Source organism: Ranitomeya variabilis, chromosome 3 (assembly GCF_051348905.1).
Source record: "Ranitomeya variabilis isolate aRanVar5 chromosome 3, aRanVar5.hap1, whole genome shotgun sequence".
Taxonomy (NCBI): domain Eukaryota; kingdom Metazoa; phylum Chordata; class Amphibia; order Anura; family Dendrobatidae; genus Ranitomeya; species Ranitomeya variabilis.
This window is the reverse complement of record NC_135234.1, coordinates 21975696-21998879: the sequence shown is the minus strand read 5'-3', so window position 1 is coordinate 21998879 and position 23184 is coordinate 21975696. Positions and strand designations below refer to the sequence as shown.

Here is a 23184-nt window from a genome sequence, read left to right as displayed (position 1 = left end):
GCCAATCAGAACATTACAGGTGTAGTTAGCTAGCAGCACAACACGCCCCTCGTGAACAACGTCACACATAGATTATGCAAAATGTGCTCTGAATTGTGAGAGCACCTCCTGTGTGACATGCCCGTACGACTGTCCCGTATGACTTCTACATCGCAAATACGTCATGAAATTATCGCTCCAGCGCCGTGCATTGTGAAGTGTGACCGCAGTCTACGACGCTGGAGCGATAATGGAGCGACGCTGGAGCGTCACGGATCGTGCCGTCGTAGCGACCAAAGTGCCACTGTGAGACGGTTCCCTAAGGCTGGTTTCACACTTGCGTTTTGATCTGCAGCATTTTTTTAAAAACCGCATGTGGTGAAAAAACGCATGTAAACGCGGCAAAACGCCGCGTTTTTTAGACGCATGCGTTTTTGCATGCAGAAAAAAAAACGCGGCGTTTTGCCGCGTTTACATGCGTTTTTTCCTGCGTTTGCGTTTTTGAAACGCATGCTGAGAAGTGTGTGACAGCTGCCAATCATCAAAATCAACTAGAAAACCCACTATAAATAGAAATAGCTAGGGTTAGGGTTAGGGATAGGATCCCTAGGGTTAGGGTTAGGGGTAGCTTTTTATTAGAAGAATGTCCTGGTCACCAGGTCACTGATAAGCCACCCCCCACCATCAAGGTGATAAAGGGATCCAAACCCTAACCCTAACCCTAACCCTGACAAGCCAACCCCCACCATCAAGGTGATAAAGGGATCCAAACCCTAACCCTACCCCTGACAAGCCACCCCCCACCATCAAGGTGATAAAGGCATCCAAACCCTAACCCTAACCCTAACCCTGACAAGCCACCCCCCACCATCAAGGTGATAAAGGCATCCAAACCCTAACCCTACCCCAAACCCTAACCCTAACCCTGACAAGCCACCCCCCACCATCAAGGTGATAAAGGCATCCAAACCCTAACCCTAACCCTAACCCTGACAAGCCACCCCACACCATCAAGGTGATAAAGGCATCCAAACCCTAACCCTAACCCTACCCCAAACCCTAACCCTAACTCTGACAAGCCACCCCCCACCATCAAGGTGATAAAGGCATCCAAACCCTAACCCTAACCCTACCCCTAACCCTAGGGATCCTAGGGATCCATAGGAATTGGCTATTATGTTGACCTGGTGACCAGGACATTCTTCTAATAAAAAGCTTTGTTCAATGTGGACACCCCAAGATATACGGTATTGCTATAGAGTACTAAAAATATAAACTCGTAGAGTATTGACTGTCATATAGGGTTAGGGTTAGGGTTAGGATCCCTTTATCACCTTGATGGTGGGGGGTGGCTTGTCAGGGTTAGGGTTAGGGGTAGGGTTAGGGTTTTCTTGTTTTTTCTTGTGTTTAGGGTTAGGGTTTTCTTGTTTTTTCTTGTGTTTTCTTGTGTTTTTCTATAAAAACGCATGCGTTTTTAATGCAAGCAAACGCATGTGCTTAAAAACGCATGCGTTTACATAGACAGCAATGCATTTTTTTGCCGCGAATAAACGCATGCGTTTTGTTTGCGGCAAAAAAACGCCGCTAGAAATCACTACAGGTTGCATTTCTGCAACTGAACGCACGCGTCAAAAAACGCATGCGTTGCCGAAAACGCGTCAAAACGCATGCTAAAAAACGTATGCGTTTTTTATGTTAAGTATAGGAAAAAAAACGCATGCGTTTTTTAGCGCTAAAACGCTGCGGATCAAAACGCAAGTGTGAAACCAGCCTTAAGGTACCTTCACACTAAACGACTTTGCAGCGATAACGATAGCGATCCGTGACGTTGCAGCGTCATGGATAGCGATATCGTTGTGTTTGACATGCAGCAGCGATCTGGATCCTGCTGTGATATCGCTGGTCGTTGCTGAAAGTTCAGAACTTTATTTGGCCATCAGATCGGCGTGTATCGTCGTGTTTGACAGCCAAAGCAACGATGCCAGCGATGTTTTACAGTGGTAACCAGGGTAAATATCGGGTTACTAAGCGCAGGGCTGCGCTTAGTAACCCGATGTTTACCCTGGTTACCATTGTAAATGTAAAAAAAACAAACAGTACATACTCACCTTCTGCTGTCTGTCACACGTCCCTCGCCGTCTGCTTCCCGCACTGACAGTCAGTGCGGGAAGCAGACGGCGAGGGACGTGTGACAGACAGCAGAAGGTGAGTTTGTACTGTTTGTTTTTTTTACATTTACAATGGTAACCAGGGTAAACATCGGTTAACTAAGCGCGGCCCTGCGCTTAGTAACCCGATGTTTACCCTGGTTACCCGGGGACTTCAGCATCGTTGGTCGCTGGAGAGCTATCTGTGTGACAGCTCTCCAGCGACCACACAGCGACGCTGCAGCGATCGGCATCGTTGTCGATATCGCTGCTGCGTCGTTTAGTGTGAAGGTACCTTTAGTCTGTAGTGGTGACTGTACATTGAGTGTGTTGAGCTTTGTTTGTTGATGTGTGCTTATATGCTAATATACTTAATCCCATCACCATTGTTTACCTTTTCTTGATGTTGGACTGAAAGACCCTGGGTGGTTCTAAAGGTACCTTCACACTAAACGATATCGCTAGCGATCCGTGACGTTGCAGCGTCCTGGATAGCGATATCGTTGTGTTTGACACGCAGCAGCGATCAGGATCCTGCTGTGATATCGCTGGTCGTTGGTTAAAGTTCAGAAGTTTATTTGGTCATCAGATCGCCGTGTATCGTTGGGTTTGACAGCAAAAGCAACGATACCAGCGATGTTTTACAATGGTAACCAGGGTAAATATTGGGTTACTAAGCGCAGGGCCGCGCTTAGTAACCCGATGTTTACCCTGGTTACCAGTGTAAAATGTAAAAAAACAAACAGTACATACTCACCTTCGCGTCCCCCGGCGTCCGCTTCCTGCACTGACTGAGCGCCGGCCGTAAAGTGAAGCACAGCACAGCGGTGACGTCACCGCTCTGCTGTTAGGGCCGGCACTCACACAGTGCAGGGAAGCAGGTCCGGGGGACGCGAATGTAAGTATGTAGTGTTTGTTTTTTTACATTTTACACTGGTAACCAGGGTAAACATCGGGTTACTAAGCGCGGCCCTGCGCTTAGTAACCCGATGTTTACCCTGGTTACCCGGGGACCTCGGCATCGTTGGTCGCTGGAGAGCGGTCTGTGTGACAGCTCTCCAGCGACCAAACAGCGACGCTGCAGCGATCGGCATCGTTGTCTGTATCGCTGCAGCGTTGCTTAGTGTGAAGGTACCTTAAGGGTAGCTTACATTCCTTGGGTATAAAGAGTCTGAAGTAACACAGAGCTACCAGCCAGACATTCTGCAAACCACCCAACAGACAAGAGAAAGGACTGCAGCCAATTCATCATGGCACCATCACGAGGGACACTGATCTATGATTCTATAGGATACAACCTAGGGGTTTTCGGCTCCGGTTGGAAGGACACAGATCTGATCCAGTGACCATCTCTGCACCATGGATATGTTTGGAGAAAGCCAGGGTTGGGACCGCTGGTCGCCTGGTTCCATGGAGATGGTCAGATAAGCCAGGTGGTGACTCTTGTGTCAGACTGGCTTTGGACCTTGTATGGACTCTATGGACAGTTCTTGGTCATCTCCCTATGCTTGTCGTTACCCCTTCTGTGTGCGTTCATCCACAGATGGAATAGCGACCCTGGGAGCTCTGACATCATGTCATACTGGAAATACGTGGAGACGCAGTGATATTTTATATGCGCCCATGTAACCAAACAATTCCAGCCATGGTAGGATTGTTCTGTTTGCTATTGTGTGTTGTGGTTCAATAAAGTATTGCCACACTGTTTTACTTTAACCCTGTGTTGTCTGTGTAGTGTATTGCCCACTGGGAGATAGAGCGAGCGTTCAGTGGTATGAGCCGTGGTCCATGCAGTCTTGTTAAAGACAGCGGGCCAGCGGATGAGAGCACCCACTGACCCCGTTTCTCCACAACCGCTATGGGGCCCGTGAGTAAGGGGGGGTCTGCACTATTTCGTGTGTAGGGGCACTGCACTATAGTGTGTTGTTGGGGGCTGCATTATACTATGTGTGTGTGGTTACATTATACTCTATTAAGAGGGCTGCATTATACTGTGTGTGGGAGGCTGTATTATACTGTGTCACTGTGTGGGTGGCTGCAGTATACTGTGAGTGGGGGGCTGCACTATACTGTGTGTGTTTGTGTCTGCATTATACTTTGTGGATGTGGGGCTGCATTATACTCTATGAGAGGGGCTGCATTATACTCTGAGGGGGTTACATTATACTATGTGTGGGGGGGCTGCAGTATACTCTGAAGGGGGCTGTATTATACTCTGAAGAGGGGCTGCATTATACCCTGAGGAGGCTGCAGTGTACTCTGGGGGGAGCTACATTATACTCTATGAGGGGGCTGTAGTATACTCTATACTCTAAGGGGGGCTGCATTATACTCTGAGGGGGGCTGCATTATACTCTGAGGCCGAGGGGGCTGCATTATACTCTATCAAGGACCATGAGCAGATCATTATTCTATATGTACTATATGGGACTGCATTATACTGTATCGAGGACTATCTGTCCTCGTCTTTCTTCTTCAGCTTCTGTAAAGAAACTTAGGAACAAGCGTCGAATTACTTCAATATTGTCGCTCACGCTCTTTTAGTGCTGAACTCAGCTCATATAAATACAACGGAAACATTTCTGTGTGATGGTGCAATATGTGAGCATTTGGGGCCCCACTTTAAACTTTTGTCCAGGGCCCCACTTGGTCTAAAACCGGCCCTGACAGCTGGTATAACCTGGGCATCTTCTGTCTATAACGTTGTTCTGTTTCCAGGCTAATTTGGCTTTCGCTCCTGCATCGCTTCTCCCAGGACCATCCCCAAAGAGCCCTGGATTAAAAACCATGGCCTCCCCATGGGGCACTCCTCCATCGACACCCAGCAGCCCCAGTGTCCAGCCACATTCCAGCAGCGCCGAGGAATCACCAGTCAGTTTTGAACAACCACCAGAGGGCGCTCATCTCCAGAGCTACAATAAGGTAAGGACAGATGGCGTGTTCACATGGGGGGCGGCACAAATAATGCAACCATGGATTGCTCAATATCCAGACAATACACACGCCAGGGGTCTCACCATGTGGAGTGTGTAACTGGGGAGCTGAGGATTCAAATATTTACCCTCCCGCTCCCATTATTCCAGATTGTGCAACACAAGAAACATGGATCGCAGTCATGTCCTGGACCTCCAGACATGACTCTGACACATTGTAACAACACCAGCAGCTGTGAGAGCAGGACAAGGTCACTGACAAGCAAAGGAAATAGTTATATGCCCAGTATGGCCGCATTATTTATATATAGTGTATGGAGATAGTTATGTGCACAGTATGGCAGCATTATTTATGCATAGTATATGGAGATAGTATGGCTGCATTATTTATATATATAGTGTATGGAGATAGTTATGTGCACAGTATGGCAGCATTATTTATTCATAGTGTATGGAGATAGTATGGCTGCATTATTTATATATATAGTGTATGGAGATAGTTATGTGCACAGTATGGCAGCATTATTTATATATAGTGTATGGAGATAGTTACGTGCACAGTATGGCTGCATTATTTATGCATAGTGTATGGAGATAGTATGGCAGCATTATTTATATATAGTGTATGGAGATAGTTATGTGCACAGTATGGCTGCATTATTTATGCATAGTGTATGGCGATAGTATGGCCGCATTATTTATATATAGTGTATGGAGATAGTTACGTGCACAGTATGGCTGCATTATTTATGCATAGTGTATGGAGATAGTATGGCAGCATTATTTATATATAGTGTATGGAGATAGTTATGTGCACAGTATGGCTGCATTATTTATATATAGTGTATGGGGATAGTTATGTGCACAGTATGGCTGCATTATTTATGCATAGTGTATGGCGATAGTATGGCCGCATTATTTATATATAGTGTATGGAGATAGTTATGTGCACATTATGGCTGCATTAGTTATGCATAGTGTATGGCGATAGTATGGCAGCATTATTTATATATAGTGTATGGAGATAGCTATGTGCACAGTATGGCAGCATTATTTATATATAGTGTAAGGAGATAGTTATGTGCACAGTATGGCAGCATTATTTATATATAGTGTAAGGAGATTGTTATGTGCACAGTGCCCATTTTAATGCAGATAAAAATTACCGTAGTTCAAAACAGAGAATCTCTGAACATGTTCTTTTACCTTTTTACACGTAGAATTTTTTTTTTGCCACCTGTTACATGTTGTGATTCCATTGCTGGCTGGAATCTCACAGCCATAGTCATGGTCTACTCCTGGTTTAAAGCTGGGGTTACAGAGAGCAGGTCCTTGTCGTGTCAGGGCTCTAAATCACATAGCAGCTTTTTTTACCGCTTTTCTGCCATTCTGAGGTTTGCAGATGGGACTTTCCTACATTTCTTGATCCGCTGATTGTTGAAGGGTAAATACTAATCCACCTGCTCTGTCGCTCCCCCATGCTTTACACAGCAGCTCTGCTTGTTCTGATTGACTATTAAGATAAGCACAAGCCCACCACAAGCTGAGCAGGCAGTAATACAGTCAGGTCAGGTGCAATGTATAATAATCGTACTGTCTTATCTCTAGGTCCGCACAAGAGGCTCCTTAAAACGGAGACCTCCCAGCCGAAGGTTCAGAAAATCCCAATCTGATATGGACTTTGACATTGAAACGAGCAATGAAACCGCCAAAGAGAATGGCGATAAATCGGACGAGGGTGACATTTTTGTGAAGGACAAGGAAGATGGAGAACAGTCCCCAGTGACGGAGAAATCACCGTCTGAGTCTGCGGATAAGGAGTCAGAGAACCAAAGAAATAACCGGGAAGACTCTGCCAAACAGGAGGAAGCAGCGGAGGAAAAACAGAGAGAGACGGGGGAGAAATCAGATAGAGAAGAGGAAAAATTGCTCACAAGCGAGACAGAGACACCGGATATAGAACAAGAGACAGTCAACATAGAGAAAAGTGAAGATCCAGAAGACCAGACTGGACTGGAGGCCAAGGATGAGAGCAATGAGCAAAACAAGTCCGATGGGGATGTAAGTGGTTAATGGGTGCCCCCTTGTGGAGACAAATTACATAACATCACCTAAAAAATGAAATGATCCTCATAGCGGAGATTAAAATGTACTGACGGGCAGCGCCGCTACCATTTTTTTATAAATATAAACGTTTAAATCGCTTAAAATAAAGAAATAAATAAATAGACATATTCAGTATAAAAGTGGCTGAAAAAGTCTGATCAATCAAAATATAATCAATAAAAGTTATCAAAACTTCCTATGTACCTCAAAGATCGTATCAATAAAAATGTCAGCTCGGTGGGCAATAACCGAACCTTTAAACGTGTAAATCGATGAAAGAATAAAAAAAAGTTACGGATTGTAGAAAATGGCGATGCGAAGCAAATTATTTTATTTTTTTTACCATTAAAATATAAAAAACTGAGAACGTTGCCAATAAATGATCTAAATAGAATCCAAATTTATGTTTGTTTCCCAAAATGAGGCCAATAAAAACTACGGATCAGCACGCAAAAAAAAATCCTGGCCCAGCTCCATCACGGAAATCAAAAAAAGGGTCTCAGAGAATGGTTACACAAACTAAATGATTTTTTACCCATTTTTACCAACTTTTTTTTTACCATTAAAATAGAGAAAAAAAATATAATAAATATATATATATATATATATATATAAAAGAAAAATTTATTAAAAAAAAACAAACCAAAGTTGTCGTTTTTTATCTGCCATTCTTTTCCCAATAAATGCTCCAAAAGGTTATCAAACTGTTGTTTGTTCCCCAATTGAGGCAGGTAAAAAAAACAAGCCCTGGCACAGCCCCATTGACTGAAAAACGAAAAAAAAAAATGTGGGTGTCAGAAAATGGCTGCACAAACAAAATATTTTATTTTTATGCCAATTTTTTTTTTTAAGACACTAAGATAGTAAAATAAACTATACAAGTTTGGTATCTCTATAATTGTACAAATCTGAAGAATCATATCAGCAGACCGTCTTTTTTTGTTACCAAAATAATGATCGTTGTAAAAATATCCCCCACCCACCCCAAAAAATGTATTTATGATACCTTTTTTTTCGAGCGATTCCGTTCAGCTTCAAAACAGCGCTTACAAACTCAATAGAAAAGAGTTTTTTAGCGCTTCACATGTTCTAGCAGCGGTGATCGGTCTCCAAGGCAACGAGCTGTAATGAAAAGAAAAGTGTTAATATCTCTAAATCAGCTAAAAAATTTTAATAATCAGTAAATTGCTTGTCCATATTAGCAATTTTGAACTGTCCGACAATACCCGTCTATGACAAAGGCATTAACCCTTTAAATGTTTCCCTCTTATAGGATAAACCGGAAAAGTGAAGCAAAAATGGAAAAGAGTAAAATCCCAGGTCTTCACCCAACGAACTTGGGCATCCGCCATGTTTAAGCAAAAACCTGATAATGGATGGCATCTGTCCTCATAGCAGCACAGCCGGCGTCAGCGCCACCTGGAGAATTCCTTACAGATGTATAAGAAGCGTAATGCGCAGAGTAACGGCCAACACAACGTGTATATATGTGATATACGTTCATAGGATGGCGGCTCGACAGCTGTTCTGGAGGCTGGGAGTTGTAGTTTTCTCTAGAATCCATTTTGATATGTTTATGGCGTCCCTGAGGTTTATAGATATGTTACATATTAATTACATCTTGTGCCTCATGCTCATTCAGAACCTCCGTTTAAAAAAAGTCAGTCTTTGTCTGGTTTACAACCAATATGGCCGCCACCTGGATGACAGCCAATATGGCCGCCACCTGGAAGACAGCCAAAATGGCCACTACCTTGGTGACAACCAATATGGCCTCCACCTGGATGACAACCTATATGGCCGCCACCTGGATGACAGCCAAAATGTCCACTACCTTGGTGACAACCAATATGGCCGCCACCTGGGTGATAACCAATATGGTTGCCATTACTGAGTCTACTTTTACTTTTTCCAGAATTAAGGGAATATACAATTGAAACCAGCAGTTTCCATCCACTATATATAAAGACTCATCTTCATGTTTTTCTTAATATCTGACATGAAATCAAAATAAACCTTTCCCGTTTTAGGTCAATTAGGATTATCATAATTATTAATATTTGACAAATGCCATACTAATGAGAGAGTGAGAATGTTTTAAGGCATTTTCCATCCATTTCATTAGTATTTGGTACCATTGCCCTTAACCTGAATTACTTGGGTGGGATCTCCTTCCACAAGCTTCTCACAATAGTTGGTTGGAATTTGGGTCCATTCCTCCTGACAAAACTGGTGTAACTGATCCAGGTTTGCAGGTCGCCTTGCTTGCATCGGCCTTTTCAGCTTTGCCCATACATTTTCAATAGGATTGAGATCAGGGCTTTGTGATGGCCGCTCCAAAACATTGACTTTGGCAGAATGCTTCGGGTCATTGTCCATTTGGAAGACCCATTTCCGCCCAAGCCTGGCTCACGTCTTGAGATGTTGCTTCAGTATTGCCACATAATCTTCTTTTGTCATGATGCCATCTATTTTATGAGGTGCACCAGTCCCTCCTGCAGCAAAACACCGCAATATGATCCAGCCACCTCCATGTTTCACAGTTGGGATGGTGTTCTTAGGCTTCCAAGCTTCTCCCTTCTTCCTCCAAACGTAACAATGGTCATTATGCCCAAAAGTTCATTTTAGTTTCATCAGACCACAGGACATGTCTTAAGGTCTTTGTTTCTGTGTCTATTAGCAAACATTAATATGGCTTTTTTATGTTTCTTTTGGAGTAACGGCTTCTTCCTGGCAGAGTGGCCTTCCTGCCCATGTTAATACAGTAATCGTTTCACTGTGGATATTGACATAATCTTACCAGCTTCTGCCATCATCTTCACAAGGTCTTTTGCTTTTATCCATGGGTTGATATGCACAAGTTGGACCAAAGTGCGTTCATCTCTGGGACACAGAACCCTTCTCCTTCCTGAGCGGTATGATCCCTGGAGATTACCATCTTGTTTGTACTTGCATATAATTGTTTGTACAGATGAACGGGGCACCTTCAGGTATATTGAAATTGTACCCAAGGATGAGCCAGACTTCTGCAAGTCCACAATTCTCTTCCTGATATCTTGGCTGATTTCTTGAGACTTTCCCATGATGCTACACAAAGAAGCAGTGTGTTTTAGGTGTGTATTAACTCTTTCCAGACATGCACCGTACTAGTACTGCTCTTTGGGAACTGTGTTCTGCAAACAGCAGTACTAGTACGGCGCACCGATCACGTGGCCTCATGCTGAGCGCTGCGGCGATCGTGTGCGGAAGACAGCTGACACCCCGAAGCAACGCACGTCACATTGTCCTGATGGTCTTTATGGAGATCCCCGGCCGCAAGATGGCCGCGGAGTCCTTCAGGGAACGTGGCATGTTAGTGTCTGCTCAAAGCAGGACATAAGACCTCCTGTCAGATCCTCGTCTAGATGCATTGCAAAACATCAGATCAGCGGTCTGATGTTATACAGTAATGTCCCATCCTGGAAGATTGTAAAAAAGTTTAAAAAAAATATTAGAAAGTGTAAAAATATTTTTTTTTAAATCCCCAAATAAAGAGACAAATATGTTTCCAATAAATACATTTGTTTATGTAAATAAAAAATAAACAATAAAAGTACACATATTTGGTATTGCTACGTCTGTAACTACCCGCTCTATAAAACTGTCCCACTAGTTAACCCGTAAAAAAAAAAGAGGCAAAAAACAATGCTTTATCATCATACAGCCGAACTAAAAAGTGCAATAAAACTTGATCAAACAGACGAATGTAACTAAAAATGGTACCGATGAAAAAGTCATCTTCTCCTGCAAAAAACAAGCAGCCATACAGCTCCATCAGTGGAAAAATAAAAAAAAGCTATATCTCTCAGAATAAAGCAATGCAAAAATAATTATTTTTTCTATCAAATAGTTTTTATTGTGTAAATGTGCCAAAACATAAAAAAAATATAAATTGTGTATCGCTGTAATTGTACTGACTCGAAGGATAAAGCTTGTAAAGTAATACCAATCTTTTTTACCACACGTGGAACAGTATTTAAAAAAAAAAAGAAGCTATTCCTGAATTGCTGGTTTTTGTTCATTGTCTCCCAAAAATTGGAATAGAAAGCGATCAAAAATGTCATGTGCCCGACAATGGTACCAATAAAAACATCAGCTCGTCCCCCAAAAAACCAGACCTCACATGACTCTGTCGGCCAAAATATGGTAAAATTATAGCTGTCAAAATGTTTTTGCAATAAAAAGGGCTTTTTAGTGTGTGACAGCAGCCAAACATAAAAACCCGATATAAATCTGGTATCGCTGTAATCGCACCGACCCGAAGAATAAAGCCACTTAATCTCTTATACCGCACGAGGAACGGCATGACAAATAAATAAAACCAATTCTTCACATGCTGTTGATTCTTTTCATTCTCCGAAAGATGGCAGTAATGCTTGGTGCACATTTATCCTGCGCTCTGTGCTGAGTGCTTACACCGGGGTTTCTGTGTAAATCTCTGAAATACGTGATTCAGACAGAATCCCCAGCGGAAGATTCCCTATAATGAGGCAGATGGAGACACTGGGCGCCATAGGACCTGTGATCTGATGGTGTCCATCTTTTTAGGATTGCATAAAAGTGCCATTGGCCACAGTTTTGTGCACTTCTGAAAAGGACACCACTGAACAGAGGCCAGACAGAGTCCAGAGTAACTCTGCTGCCTCATTTTAGTGAATGGATCCATCTGTCATGTCACTCAGAAATTTAGATGGAAACCCCGATTTAAGTGCTCAGTGTAGCGCGCTGGATAAATGTGGACATAAATGCTATGTAAAATATTTCCAATGAAAGCTTCAACTCAATAACCAAATAAGCAAGTCCCCACTCAGGTCTGTCATCTGTTAACAGAAATACAGGGGGCTTCCACGTTACTGGTAGCACAAAGGATCTGGAAAAGCGAAAAAGCTCCTCGCTCCCCAAAAGAAATTCAGGAAATTCTCCCCTCCCAAATCCAAATGCTCTCCTCACTTCTGATCCCCAGTGTGCCTAAACCACATTTAGTGCCCACATGTTTGGCATTGGTGTGTGTCTCCAGAAGCACGGGCTGGGCATAACGTACTGGTTCCTACAGCGTACTGGTCCCTACAGCGTACTGGTCACTATAAGGTACTGGTCACTACAACGGGAGTTTGCAATTTTCACTTAGCAACATCCACTGCTGTTTGTTTCTGGAAAATGCCCATGGAGTCAAAATGGTCACTACACCTGTAGATAAATTCCCAAAAGGTTATAATTTCCAAAATGGGGTCACTTGAGGGAGGATTCTGCTTTTCTAGCACGTAGGGGCTCTTTATATGGAATCCGCAAAAATTCTAGGAACATCTGTGTTCCAGGAGGCAAAGAGCACTCTGTCCCTCTCGAGTCTCCCCGTATGGCTAAGTAGTACAGCACTGCCACATATGGGGTATTTCTACATTCAGTAGAAATTGTGGGACACATTTTGGTGCCATTTTTACCCATTTCCCAGTATGAAAATGTAAAACTTGTAACATTATCTTGGTGGTAAAAATGTAAATTATTTTATCTTCACTGCTCAATGGTATAAAAGTCTGTGACACACCTGCGGTGTCAATATAATCACTGAACCCCTAGATGAATTATTGAGAGGTTTAATTGGTAAAATGGGGTCACATATGGGGGTTCTGCAGTTCTGACACCTCAGGGGCTCTGCCAATGTAACATGGCACCCTCAAACAAGTAATATGACGCTACTTCCCTTCTGAGCTTTGCACTGTGCCTCAAAAAACGATTTCGACCACATATGGGGTATCGGCGAACTCAGGAGAAATTGCACAACAAATGTTGGCGTCCATTTTCTCCTGTTACCCTTGTGCAAATACAAAATTTGGAGCTAAAAAAGATTTTTGAAGGACATACTTGATTTTTTTTAATTTCACGGCTCAATACACATCTAGATAAGTTCCCTAATGGGTCTAGTTTCCAAAATGGTGTCACTTGTGGGGGGTTTCCATTGTTTAGGCACATCAGGGGCTCTCCAAACGCGACATGGCGTCCGCTAATTATTCCAGCAAATTTTACATTCAAAAAGTCAAATGGAGCTTGTTCCCTTTCAAGCCCTGCCGTGCGCCCAAACAGTAGATTTCCCCCACATATGGGGTATTGGCATGCTCAGGATAAATTGCACAACAAATTGTATCGTTCATTTTCTACTATTACCCTTATGAAAATAATAAAAATTAGACACGTGGGAAATGTGAAAACAGGCTTCGGGGTGAAGGGGTTAAGATACATCCACAGATATGTCTCTAATTAACTCAGATGTTGCCAAAAACAACTATCAGAAGCTTCTAAACACATGACATCATCTTATGGGCAGCCCAGATTCGTTTAAAGGCATAGTAATCTTAGGGTATGTAAACCTTTGACTTCGCAGCAAGTAATAAAAATGCCTTAAAACTTTCTCTCTCATTATTCTGGCATTCGGCAATTATTAATAATTATGGAAATGGAGGCGATACCTGTAGTGCACACCAATATAAAAACCTAGCCTTAAAGACTTTACAGCCAAAAAATAAAATATGTCTATATGCTGTGAAAGAGGATCTATAGATTTGTTTAATATATGCTTTGGGAGCTTCTCCCACACTTAAAAATGGAAACACTCTAAAATGTGGGCCTTGTATATCAAAACTGTGATGGAAACAGAAAATGGCATTGTCCTTAGCGACCAATCAGAGCTCAGCTTCCATTTCGTATACTGTGCATAAAAAATGAAACATGGCCTCTGGTTGGTTGCTAGGGGCAATTTCCATAGAAACAGAGGCCTAGGAAAACAAATGTAGCCTCTAACCTATATTTACACACCCACTGTAACTTTGGGATCAGACCTGTCTTCCATGGGGAGACCTTTACTGTGTTATTAAAGGGGTTGTCTAGGATTAGAAAAACATGGCTGCTTTTTTTTTTTTTTTTTTTTTAGAAAAGGCACCACTGCCCGACCATGTGTTATGTGTATTATTGTGGCTCAGCTTCATTCACTTCAATGGAGCTTAGTTACAGTATCAGACGCAAGCCATGGTCAGGGGGTGGCGCTGTTTCTGTCAGAAAGCAGCTATGTTTTTTTTTTTTAAATCCTGGACAACCCCTTTAACCAGTGACTGGCGATCTACATTTATATTAACCTTAATTTTAATCTATTGTATGAAAATCAGTGTTCTTAAACATCTCTATGATATATATTGCTGTTACTTTCCATGATTTTAGTTCACATTTATACTGGTGCTCTTTGGAAACCATCAACAAGCTGCTGTTGATTCATATTCCTTCTCCATTAATTTCCCACCCATATTGCCCCCAAGCTTCTTCACACAAATGTCTCCGATGGGGGCTTCCAGGCACTGGTAAACCCCCCAAAAAGTGTGGGGACATTAGGACGCAACCATGTGACAAAAGTACCAAATAGAAGCGCATAATACGATTAACGGATCTGTCAACAGCAGTTACTTGTTGATGGTTTCCAGATTTTTTTTTTTTTTTACAGTAGGAAAAGTAATGAACATTTATTACAAAGACTATAAAGCTGGTGTGACGCTTCCCAATAAACTCAGACGCAAGATATATTTTTTTTTTTTGGGGGGGGGATGATCGCCATGTTCTCGTTCTTCTTTGATGTCCAGTTACGTCTCAGGTGAAATCAACATACATCATATATATATTTTTATAAGAAAATATATTACTGGGGTCACCCGGCTGCTTTACTGTATATAACCCCCCCCCCCATAATAGTGTTATATAGTGGGGCCCTATTCCAGTGGGGCCCCATAGTTCTGTATGTAATGACGCACGGTCCGCTACTGCCCTCTTTGACCAGTGGTAGAAGCTTATGACCGCCAGTGCTGCTTCTGTTGACGTTTGTGTCATGTGTCCGGATAATCTCTACCGCCATTCATTGTGGAGCTAAAATAAAAAAAGTGGTCATGTGACGTAAATAAATCGTGTGTTACTGCCAGGTATGCCTGGTGCTGGAAATGTTATAATCGTATTATTGCCACACACTCATGACAAGCGAAAGCTGCCATTTCCTCACAGAGAAAGTCGCCATTTTGTGACAGATTGACTAGGCTTACACATTTCTTGGTATTCAGATACACGTACTAAAAAAACATGCGTGATGTCACATTTGTGACAGACTGGTTGCTAAGGACTTCCTATATGACAACCCATATAGACGGTTATGGTTGTTAAGCATCCATAAAAACCAAACCAAAATGGCCTCCTGTTTTCTTGTCAGGTTTGTAAATGTGACTAAAAAATTGCACCTTTATGGGATATTTTATGGGAGACTTTATCGGGGCTTTAAAATATCCCATAATATTGGGAGTTATGGCATCACGCCATACGCCATCTTATCTCTTCAGAAGTTTGATGCCTCAAAATGGCCGCCACCTACGTAGATCATTGTTTTCTTCATTTGTTTACCCTTTATCTGGGCCAAGACCTTTTATTCTTCATTTTATTACCTCATAAACGGGCCTAAAAACCGCCATAGGTTCTTTTTTTTTGTCTTCAGGTCGTCTAAAAGATGCTCATTTTTTTGCTTGTTTTATGATTATTTCCTCTGTTGTTGCTTCATACATTTCTATTTTAGCTGTTAATATCATGGAATAAAATAAAGACGGCGTCCATGTCTGCATCTGTGGACAACGTGTCCGTGACTGTAAATTATAAATAAATGCATATTCTTTATAACTCGGCCTCCTGTGTCATTCATTACTACCAGAGGGCTTCCATGATGATGATCCCTCAGTATGGGGTAATAGGGTATGTGCACACGTTGCGGTTTTTCCCGCGGATCCGCGATGTTTTTGACGCTGCGGATCTGCAGCTGTTTTCCCATGCGTGTACAGTAACATGTAAACCTATGGAAAACCAAATCCGCTGTGCACATGCTGCGGAAAAAGACACGCTGGAACACAGCATTGTTTTTTCCACAGCATGTCATTTCTTTGTGTGGATCTGCAGCGTTTCTGCACCCATTGACTTGCATTGAGTCGGGCACATCCGCAGCAAAAGCGCAGATGTAAAAAAGATCTGCGTTTTAGCTGCGGGGGAAATGCTGTAGATCAGGAGGGCATGTGTGGGCAGAGTGTGGGCGGTGACTGTGTGCGTGTATGTGTGTGCGGGCTGTCAGTGGGTCTGCCGATGCGTCTGTGAGGCTGTCGGGGGTCTGTGCGGGGCTGCTGGGGTTCTGCCGGGGCTGTCGAGGGTCTGTGCGGGGTTGTCGGGGGTCTGCCGTGGCTGTCGGGGATCTGTGCGGGACTCCGTGCGGGGCTGTCGGGGGTCTGTGCGGGGCTGTCGGGGGTCTGCCGTGGCTGTCGGGGATCTGTGCGGGACTCTGTGCGGGGCTGTCGGGGGTCTGCTGGGGCTGTCGGGGGTCTGTGCGGGGCTGTCGGGGGTCTGCCGGGGCTGTCGGGGGTCTGTGCGGGGCTGCCGGAGGTCTGTGCGGGGCTGTCGGTGGTCTGTGTGGGGCTGTCGGGGGTCTGTGCGGGGCTGTCGGGGGTCTGTGTGGGCTGTCGGGGGTCTGCCGCGGCTGTCGGGGGTCTGTGCGGGGCTGCCGGGGGTCTGTGCGGGGCTGTCGGTGGTCTGTGCGGGGCTGTCGGGGGTCTGTGCGGGGCTGTCGGGGGTCTGTGTGGGCTGTCGGGGGTCTGCCGCGGCTGTCGGGGGTCTGTGCGGGGTGTCGGGGGAGGTCTTTGGGGGGGTGTGTGTGTGCGCGCAGGCATCGTCCGATGGGATTACAAGTCCCATCGGGCTATGCCTCCTACAGTGACAGTGATTGACACATTAGCCAATGATGGGACAGTAGTAGTCCCATCATCCGGCTAATGTGTTGAATGTAAAAAAAAAAAAGCACATACAGTACATACAACATATAACATACAACAACTCCCCTTCGAAAAAGCTGGACCGCGAAACGCGCGTCAGGGGCGTCAGGGAGTTCGTGGGACCGACTATCTTCCATGGATAAGCGTTTATAATTACACCAGTGTACCTTGCGGGTGGCGGTATTGTAATTGACATTATGCTATGATGCATTTGATAACATGCTGTGCCCCCTATATTGTGTACACTGGCATATATACTGGGCTCGCACCATGGTCTAATACTATAGGGGTCTGTGTCCCCATGAACTTTCTGCTGTACCACTAGTTTGTTTCTTGGTTTGTTCCTGTGTTTTGTACACCATATTTATATGATTGAATTGCTTTTTGGTATCTATGTAATAAACTGTGCATTTTTATAATGATTTTTGAGATTCTATGTCTACTCCATTTTTCTCTTGTGTTGGATATAACATACAACAGTACATACAACATACAACAGTACATACAACATACATACGACATACATACAACATACATACAACAAACAACATACATACAACAGTACATACAACACACAACAGCACATACAACATATATACAACAGTACATACAACATACGGCATACGACATACATACAACAGTACATATAACAGTACATACAACATACGACAGTACATACAACAGTACATACAACATACATACAACAGTACATACAACATATGACATACATACAACAGTACATACAACATATGACATACATACAACAGTACATACAACATAAGACATACATACAACATAGAACAGTACATACAACATACTACATAAAACAGTACATACAACAGTACATACAACATACATACAACAGTACATACAACAGTACATACAACATACAACAGTACACACAAGATATGACATACATACAACAGTAAATACAACATACGACATACATACAACAGTACATACAACATACATGCAACATACGACATACATACAACATATGACATACATACAACAGTATATACAACATACGACATACATACAACAGTACATACAACATACGACAGTACATATAACATACATACAACAGTACATACAACATATGACATACATACAACATACATACAACAGTACATACAACATACATACAACAGTACATACAAAATACATACATTACATACAACAGTACATACAACATATAACATACAGTACATACAACACATACATATAGATATACAGTACATACAACATAGAGTACATACTCACCATCACCTTGATCCCTGAAGCCATTGCTCACCTGTAAAAAATATTAAAATAATAAACCAACAATATACTTCCTGATCCGCAGAAATCCAATTAATGAGTGTCCCATGATGATCTCCTGTGGAGAGCAGCCTGTTGTGGATTCTGTTTGCGGGCTCCCTCTGGTGGTTACTGCTGGTACTGGGTGACTTTGGTGGGTTGCGGCCTTTGGTTTCCATCTGTCCATCAGAGGCTGGGTGTTTCCTATTTTACCTGGCCTTTCTGTCATTTCCCTTGCCGGCTACCAATGTGTTCAGATGTGCTCTGTTTGGTTCCTGCCTACCTGCTCCCAGATCTTTCAGGATAAGCTAAGTGCTGATTTTCAGTTGTTTGGTTTTTTGTCCAGCTTGCTTAGAATGTCTCTTTGTTAGCTGGTTGCTCTAGTGGACCGAGGTTCTCCCCATGTGCCATGAGTTGGCACATGGGTTCTTGTAATCTCAGGATGGTTTTTTTGATTAGGGTTTTTTGCTGACCGCTCAGTCCCCTTTTGTGTCATTCTGCTTTCTAGTTTTCAGCGGGCCTCTATTTGCTAAAGCTATATACATCATCTCTATGTGTGTGCCTTCCTCTCATTTCACCGTCAATACATGTGGGGGGCAACTATATCTTTGGGGTTAATTCCTCTGGAGGCAAGTGAGGTCTTTGTTTCCTCTGCAGTACTAGTTAGCTCTTAGGCTGGTGCGTGGCGTCTAGAACCAACGTAGGCACGCTCCCTGGCTATCTCTAGTTGCGTTTGTCAGGCGTAGGGCAGCGGTCAGCCCAGGTTCCATCACCCTAGAGCTCGTCCGATATTTATTATACTTTGCTAATCCTGTGCTATCCCTAGCCATTGGGGATTCATGACAGTATAGCCGGCCCACAAAGTGTTAATTGTTTGGGCTGAAGCAGGAGAAATAGAAGTGTTCAAGGGAAAATTTTTTTTTTTTCCTTCAGAGTTTTGCTGCCTAGCCCTTAATTGCTGTCTAGCTGCTTCTTACCTCCTCTTAACCCTTGAATGGCTCTGATCTTAGCTGTTTATCATGGATGTCCAGAGTTTGGCTTCCAGCCTGAGTAATCTCGCGGCAAAGGTTGAAAACATACAGGATTTCGTTGTTCACACTCCCATGTCTGAACCTAGAATTCCTATTCCAGAGTGTTTTTCTGGAGATAGATCTACCTTCCTGAATTTCAGGAACAATTGTAAATTGTTTCTCTCTTTGAAATCTCGCTCCTCTGGAGATCCTGCTCAACAGGTCAAGATTGTTATATCGTTCCTACGGGGCGACCCTCAGAATTGGGCATTTGCATTGGCACCAGGGGATCCTGCATTGCTCAGTGTGGATGCGTTTTTTCTGGCATTGGGATTGCTCTATGAGGAACCTAACCTAGAGATTCAGGCTGAAAAGGCTTTATTGGCCCTCTCTCAGGGGCATGATGAAGCGGAAATATATTGTCAGAAATTTCGGAAATGGTCGGTGCTTACTCAGTGGAATGAGTGCGCCCTGGCTGCAAACTTCAGAAATGGTCTTTCTGAGGCCATTAAGGATATTATGGTGGGGTTCCCTGCGCCTACAGGTCTGAATGAGTCTATGGCTATGGCCATTCAGATTGATCGGCGTTTACGGGAGCGCAAACCCGTGCACCAGTTGGCGGTGTCTTCTGAACAGGCACCTGAGACTATGCAATGTGATAGAATTCAGTCCAGAAGTGAACGGCAAAATTATAGGCGGAAAAATGGTTTGTGTTTTTATTGTGGTGATTCAGCTCATGTTATATCAGCATGCTCTAAACGCACAAAAAGGGTTGATAAATCTTTTGCCATTGATACTCTGCAGTCTAAGTTCATTTTGTCTGTGACTCTGATTTTTTCACTGTCTTCCATTTCCGTCGATGCCTATGTGGATTCAGGCGCTGCCCTGAGTCTTATGGATTGGTCATTTGCTAAACGCTGCGGTTTTAGTCTAGAGCCTCTGGAAGTTCCTATTCCTCTGAAAGGAATTGATTCTACACCATTGGCTATGAATAAACCGCAGTATTGGACACAAGTGACCATGCGCATGACTCCCGTTCATCAGGAGGTGATTCGCTTCCTTGTACTGTATAATTTACATGATGTACTAGTGCTTGGTCTGCCATGGTTACAAACTCATAATCCTGTCCTGGACTGGAAAACAATGTCTGTGCTAAGCTGGGGATGTCAGGGGGTTCATGATTATGCACCTCCGATTTCTATCGCTTCATCTACTCCTTCTGAGATCCCTGCGTTTTTGTCGGATTATAGGGATGTTTTTGAGGAGCCTAAGCTCAGTTCGCTCCCTCCCCATAGAGAGTGTGACTGTGCTATAGAATTGATTCCTGGCAGTAAGTTCCCTAAGGGTCGTTTATTTAATCTGTCACTGCCAGAGCATACTGCTATGCGGAATTATATTAAGGAGTCCTTGGAAAAGGGACATATTCGTCCATCTTCGTCCCCTCTGGGAGCAGGTTTTTTTTTCGTGGCAAAAAAAGATGGTTCCCTGAGGCCTTGTATAGATTATCGCCTTCTGAATAAGATTACAGTCAAATACCAGTATCCATTGCCATTATTTACTGATTTGTTTGCTCGCATTAAGGGGGCTAGGTGGTTCACTAAAATGGATCTTCGTGGTGCGTATAATCTGGTGCGGATAAAGCAGGGTGATGAGTGGAAAACCGCATTTAATACGCCTGAGGGCCATTTTGAGTATTTGGTGATGCCTTTTGGACTCTCCAATGCTCCGTCAGTCTTTCAGTCCTTTATGCACAATATTTTCCGTGAATATCTGGATAAGTTTATGATTGTGTATTTGGATGATATTTTGGTGTTTTCTGATGACTGGGAGTCTCATGTTCTACAGGTCAGGAAGGTGTTTCAGGTTTTGCGGGCCAATTCTCTGTTTGTGAAGGGCTCAAAGTGTCTCTTCGGAGTCCAGAAGATTTCTTTTTTGGGGTACATTTTTTCTCCTTCTACTGTTGAGATGGATCCCGTTAAGGTTCAGGCTATTTGTGACTGGACACAACCTACATCTGTTAAGAGCCTTCAGAAGTTCTTGGGGTTTGCTAATTTTTATCGTCGGTTCATTGCTAATTTTTCCAGTATTGTTAAACCTTTGACTGATTTGACTAAAAAGGGTGCTGATGTTGCTGATTGGTCTCCTGCGGCCGTGGAGGCCTTTCGGGAACTTAAGCGCCGGTTTTCTTCTGCTCCTGTGTTGTGTCAACCAGATGTTTCACTTCCTTTCCAGGTGGAGGTTGATGCTTCCGAGATTGGAGCGGGGGCGGTTTTGTCACAGAGAAGTTCTAATGGCTCGGTGATGAAGCCATGTGCTTTCTTCTCTAGAAAATTCTCGCCCGCCGAGCACAATTATGATGTGGGTAATCGGGAGCTTTTGGCCATGAAGTGGGCATTTGAGGAGTGGTGTAATTGGCTTGAGGGTGCTAAACATCGCGTGGTGGTCTTGACTGATCACAAGAATCTCATTTACCTTGAGTCTGCCAGGCGTTTGAATCCTAGACAGGCTCGTTGGTCGTTATTTTTTTCTCGTTTCAATTTCGTGGTTTCATACCTGCCAGGTTCAAAGAATGTGAAGGCAGATGCTCTTTCCAGGAGTTTTGTGCCTGACTCTCCTGGAGACACTGGGCCTGCTGGTATCCTTAGGGATGGGGTAATATTGTCCGCCGTATCCCCAGACTTGCGACGCGCATTGCAGGAGTTTCAGGTGGATAAACCGGATCGATGTCCACCAGAAAGACTGTTTGTTCCGGATGATTGGACCAGTAGAGTCATCTCCGAGGTCCATTCTTCTGTGTTGGCTGGTCATCCTGGAATATTTGGTACAAGAGACTTGGTGGCCAGGTCTTTTTGGTGGCCTTCCTTGTCTAGGGATGTGCGTACCTTTGTGCAGTCTTGTGAAGTGTGTGCTCGAGCTAAGCCTTGCTGTTCACGGGCTAGTGGGTTGTTGTTATCCTTGCCCATCCCGAAGAGGCCTTGGACGCACATTTCCATGGATTTTATTTCTGATCTCCCGGTTTCACAGAAAATGTCCGTTATCTGGGTTGTGTGTGACCGCTTTTCTAAGATGGTTCATTTGGTGCCCTTGCCTAAGTTGCCCTCCTCTTCTGAGTTGGTTCCTTTGTTTTTTCAGAACGTGGTTCGTTTGCATGGGATTCCGGAGAATATCGTTTCTGACAGGGGATCCCAGTTTGTGTCTAGATTTTGGCGGACGTTTTGTGCCAAGATGGGCATTGATTTGTCTTTCTCGTCTGCATTCCATCCTCAGACGAATGGCCAGACGGAGCGAACTAATCAGACCTTGGAAACTTATTTGAGGTGTTTTGTTTCTGCTGATCAGGATGACTGGGTTGCTTTTTTGCCACTGGCCGAATTTGCTCTTAATAATCGGGCTAGTTCGGCCACGTTGGTCTCTCCTTTTTTTTGTAATTCGGGGTTTCATCCTCGTTTTTCCTCTGGTCAGGTGGAGTCTTCGGATTGTCCTGGAGTGGACGTGGTGGTGGACAGGCTACATCACATTTGGAATCAGGTGGTGGACAATTTGAAGTTATCTCAGGAGAAGACTCAGCAGTTTGCTAATCGCCGTCGCCGCGTGGGCCCCCGACTTTTTGTTGGGGACTTGGTGTGGTTGTCTTCTCGTTTTGTCCCTATGAAGGTCTCTTCTCCTAAGTTCAAGCCTCGGTTCATCGGTCCTTATAGGATCTCGGAGATTCTTAACCCTGTATCTTTCCGTTTGGATCTCCCAGCATCGTTCGCTATTCATAATGTGTTCCATCGGTCGTTGTTGCGGAGGTATGAGGTGCCTGTTGTTCCTTCGGTCGAGCCTCCTGCTCCGGTGCTGGTGGAGG

At 43.7% G+C, this 23184-nt stretch overlaps 1 protein-coding gene and 1 long non-coding RNA gene across 2 annotated transcripts in view; one reads left to right on the top strand and one right to left on the bottom strand.

Moving 5' to 3' along the window:
• Positions 1-14122, top strand: part of RCSD1 (RCSD domain containing 1) — a 66802-nt gene extending 52680 nt beyond the window's left edge. The window contains exons 5-7 of the mRNA XM_077293736.1: positions 4845-5048; positions 6668-7120; positions 8439-14122. Coding sequence (XP_077149851.1) covers positions 4845-5048; positions 6668-7120; positions 8439-8456 — 675 coding nt within the window. The 3' untranslated portion in view covers positions 8457-14122. The remainder of the gene's footprint in view (positions 1-4844; positions 5049-6667; positions 7121-8438) is intronic.
• LOC143814988 (uncharacterized) overlaps positions 1-23184 on the bottom strand; it is a 101288-nt gene that overhangs the window by 73015 nt on the left and 5089 nt on the right. Inside the window, exon 2 of the long non-coding RNA XR_013223651.1 lies at positions 8172-8287. This is a non-coding gene — a long non-coding RNA (uncharacterized LOC143814988). The remainder of the gene's footprint in view (positions 1-8171; positions 8288-23184) is intronic.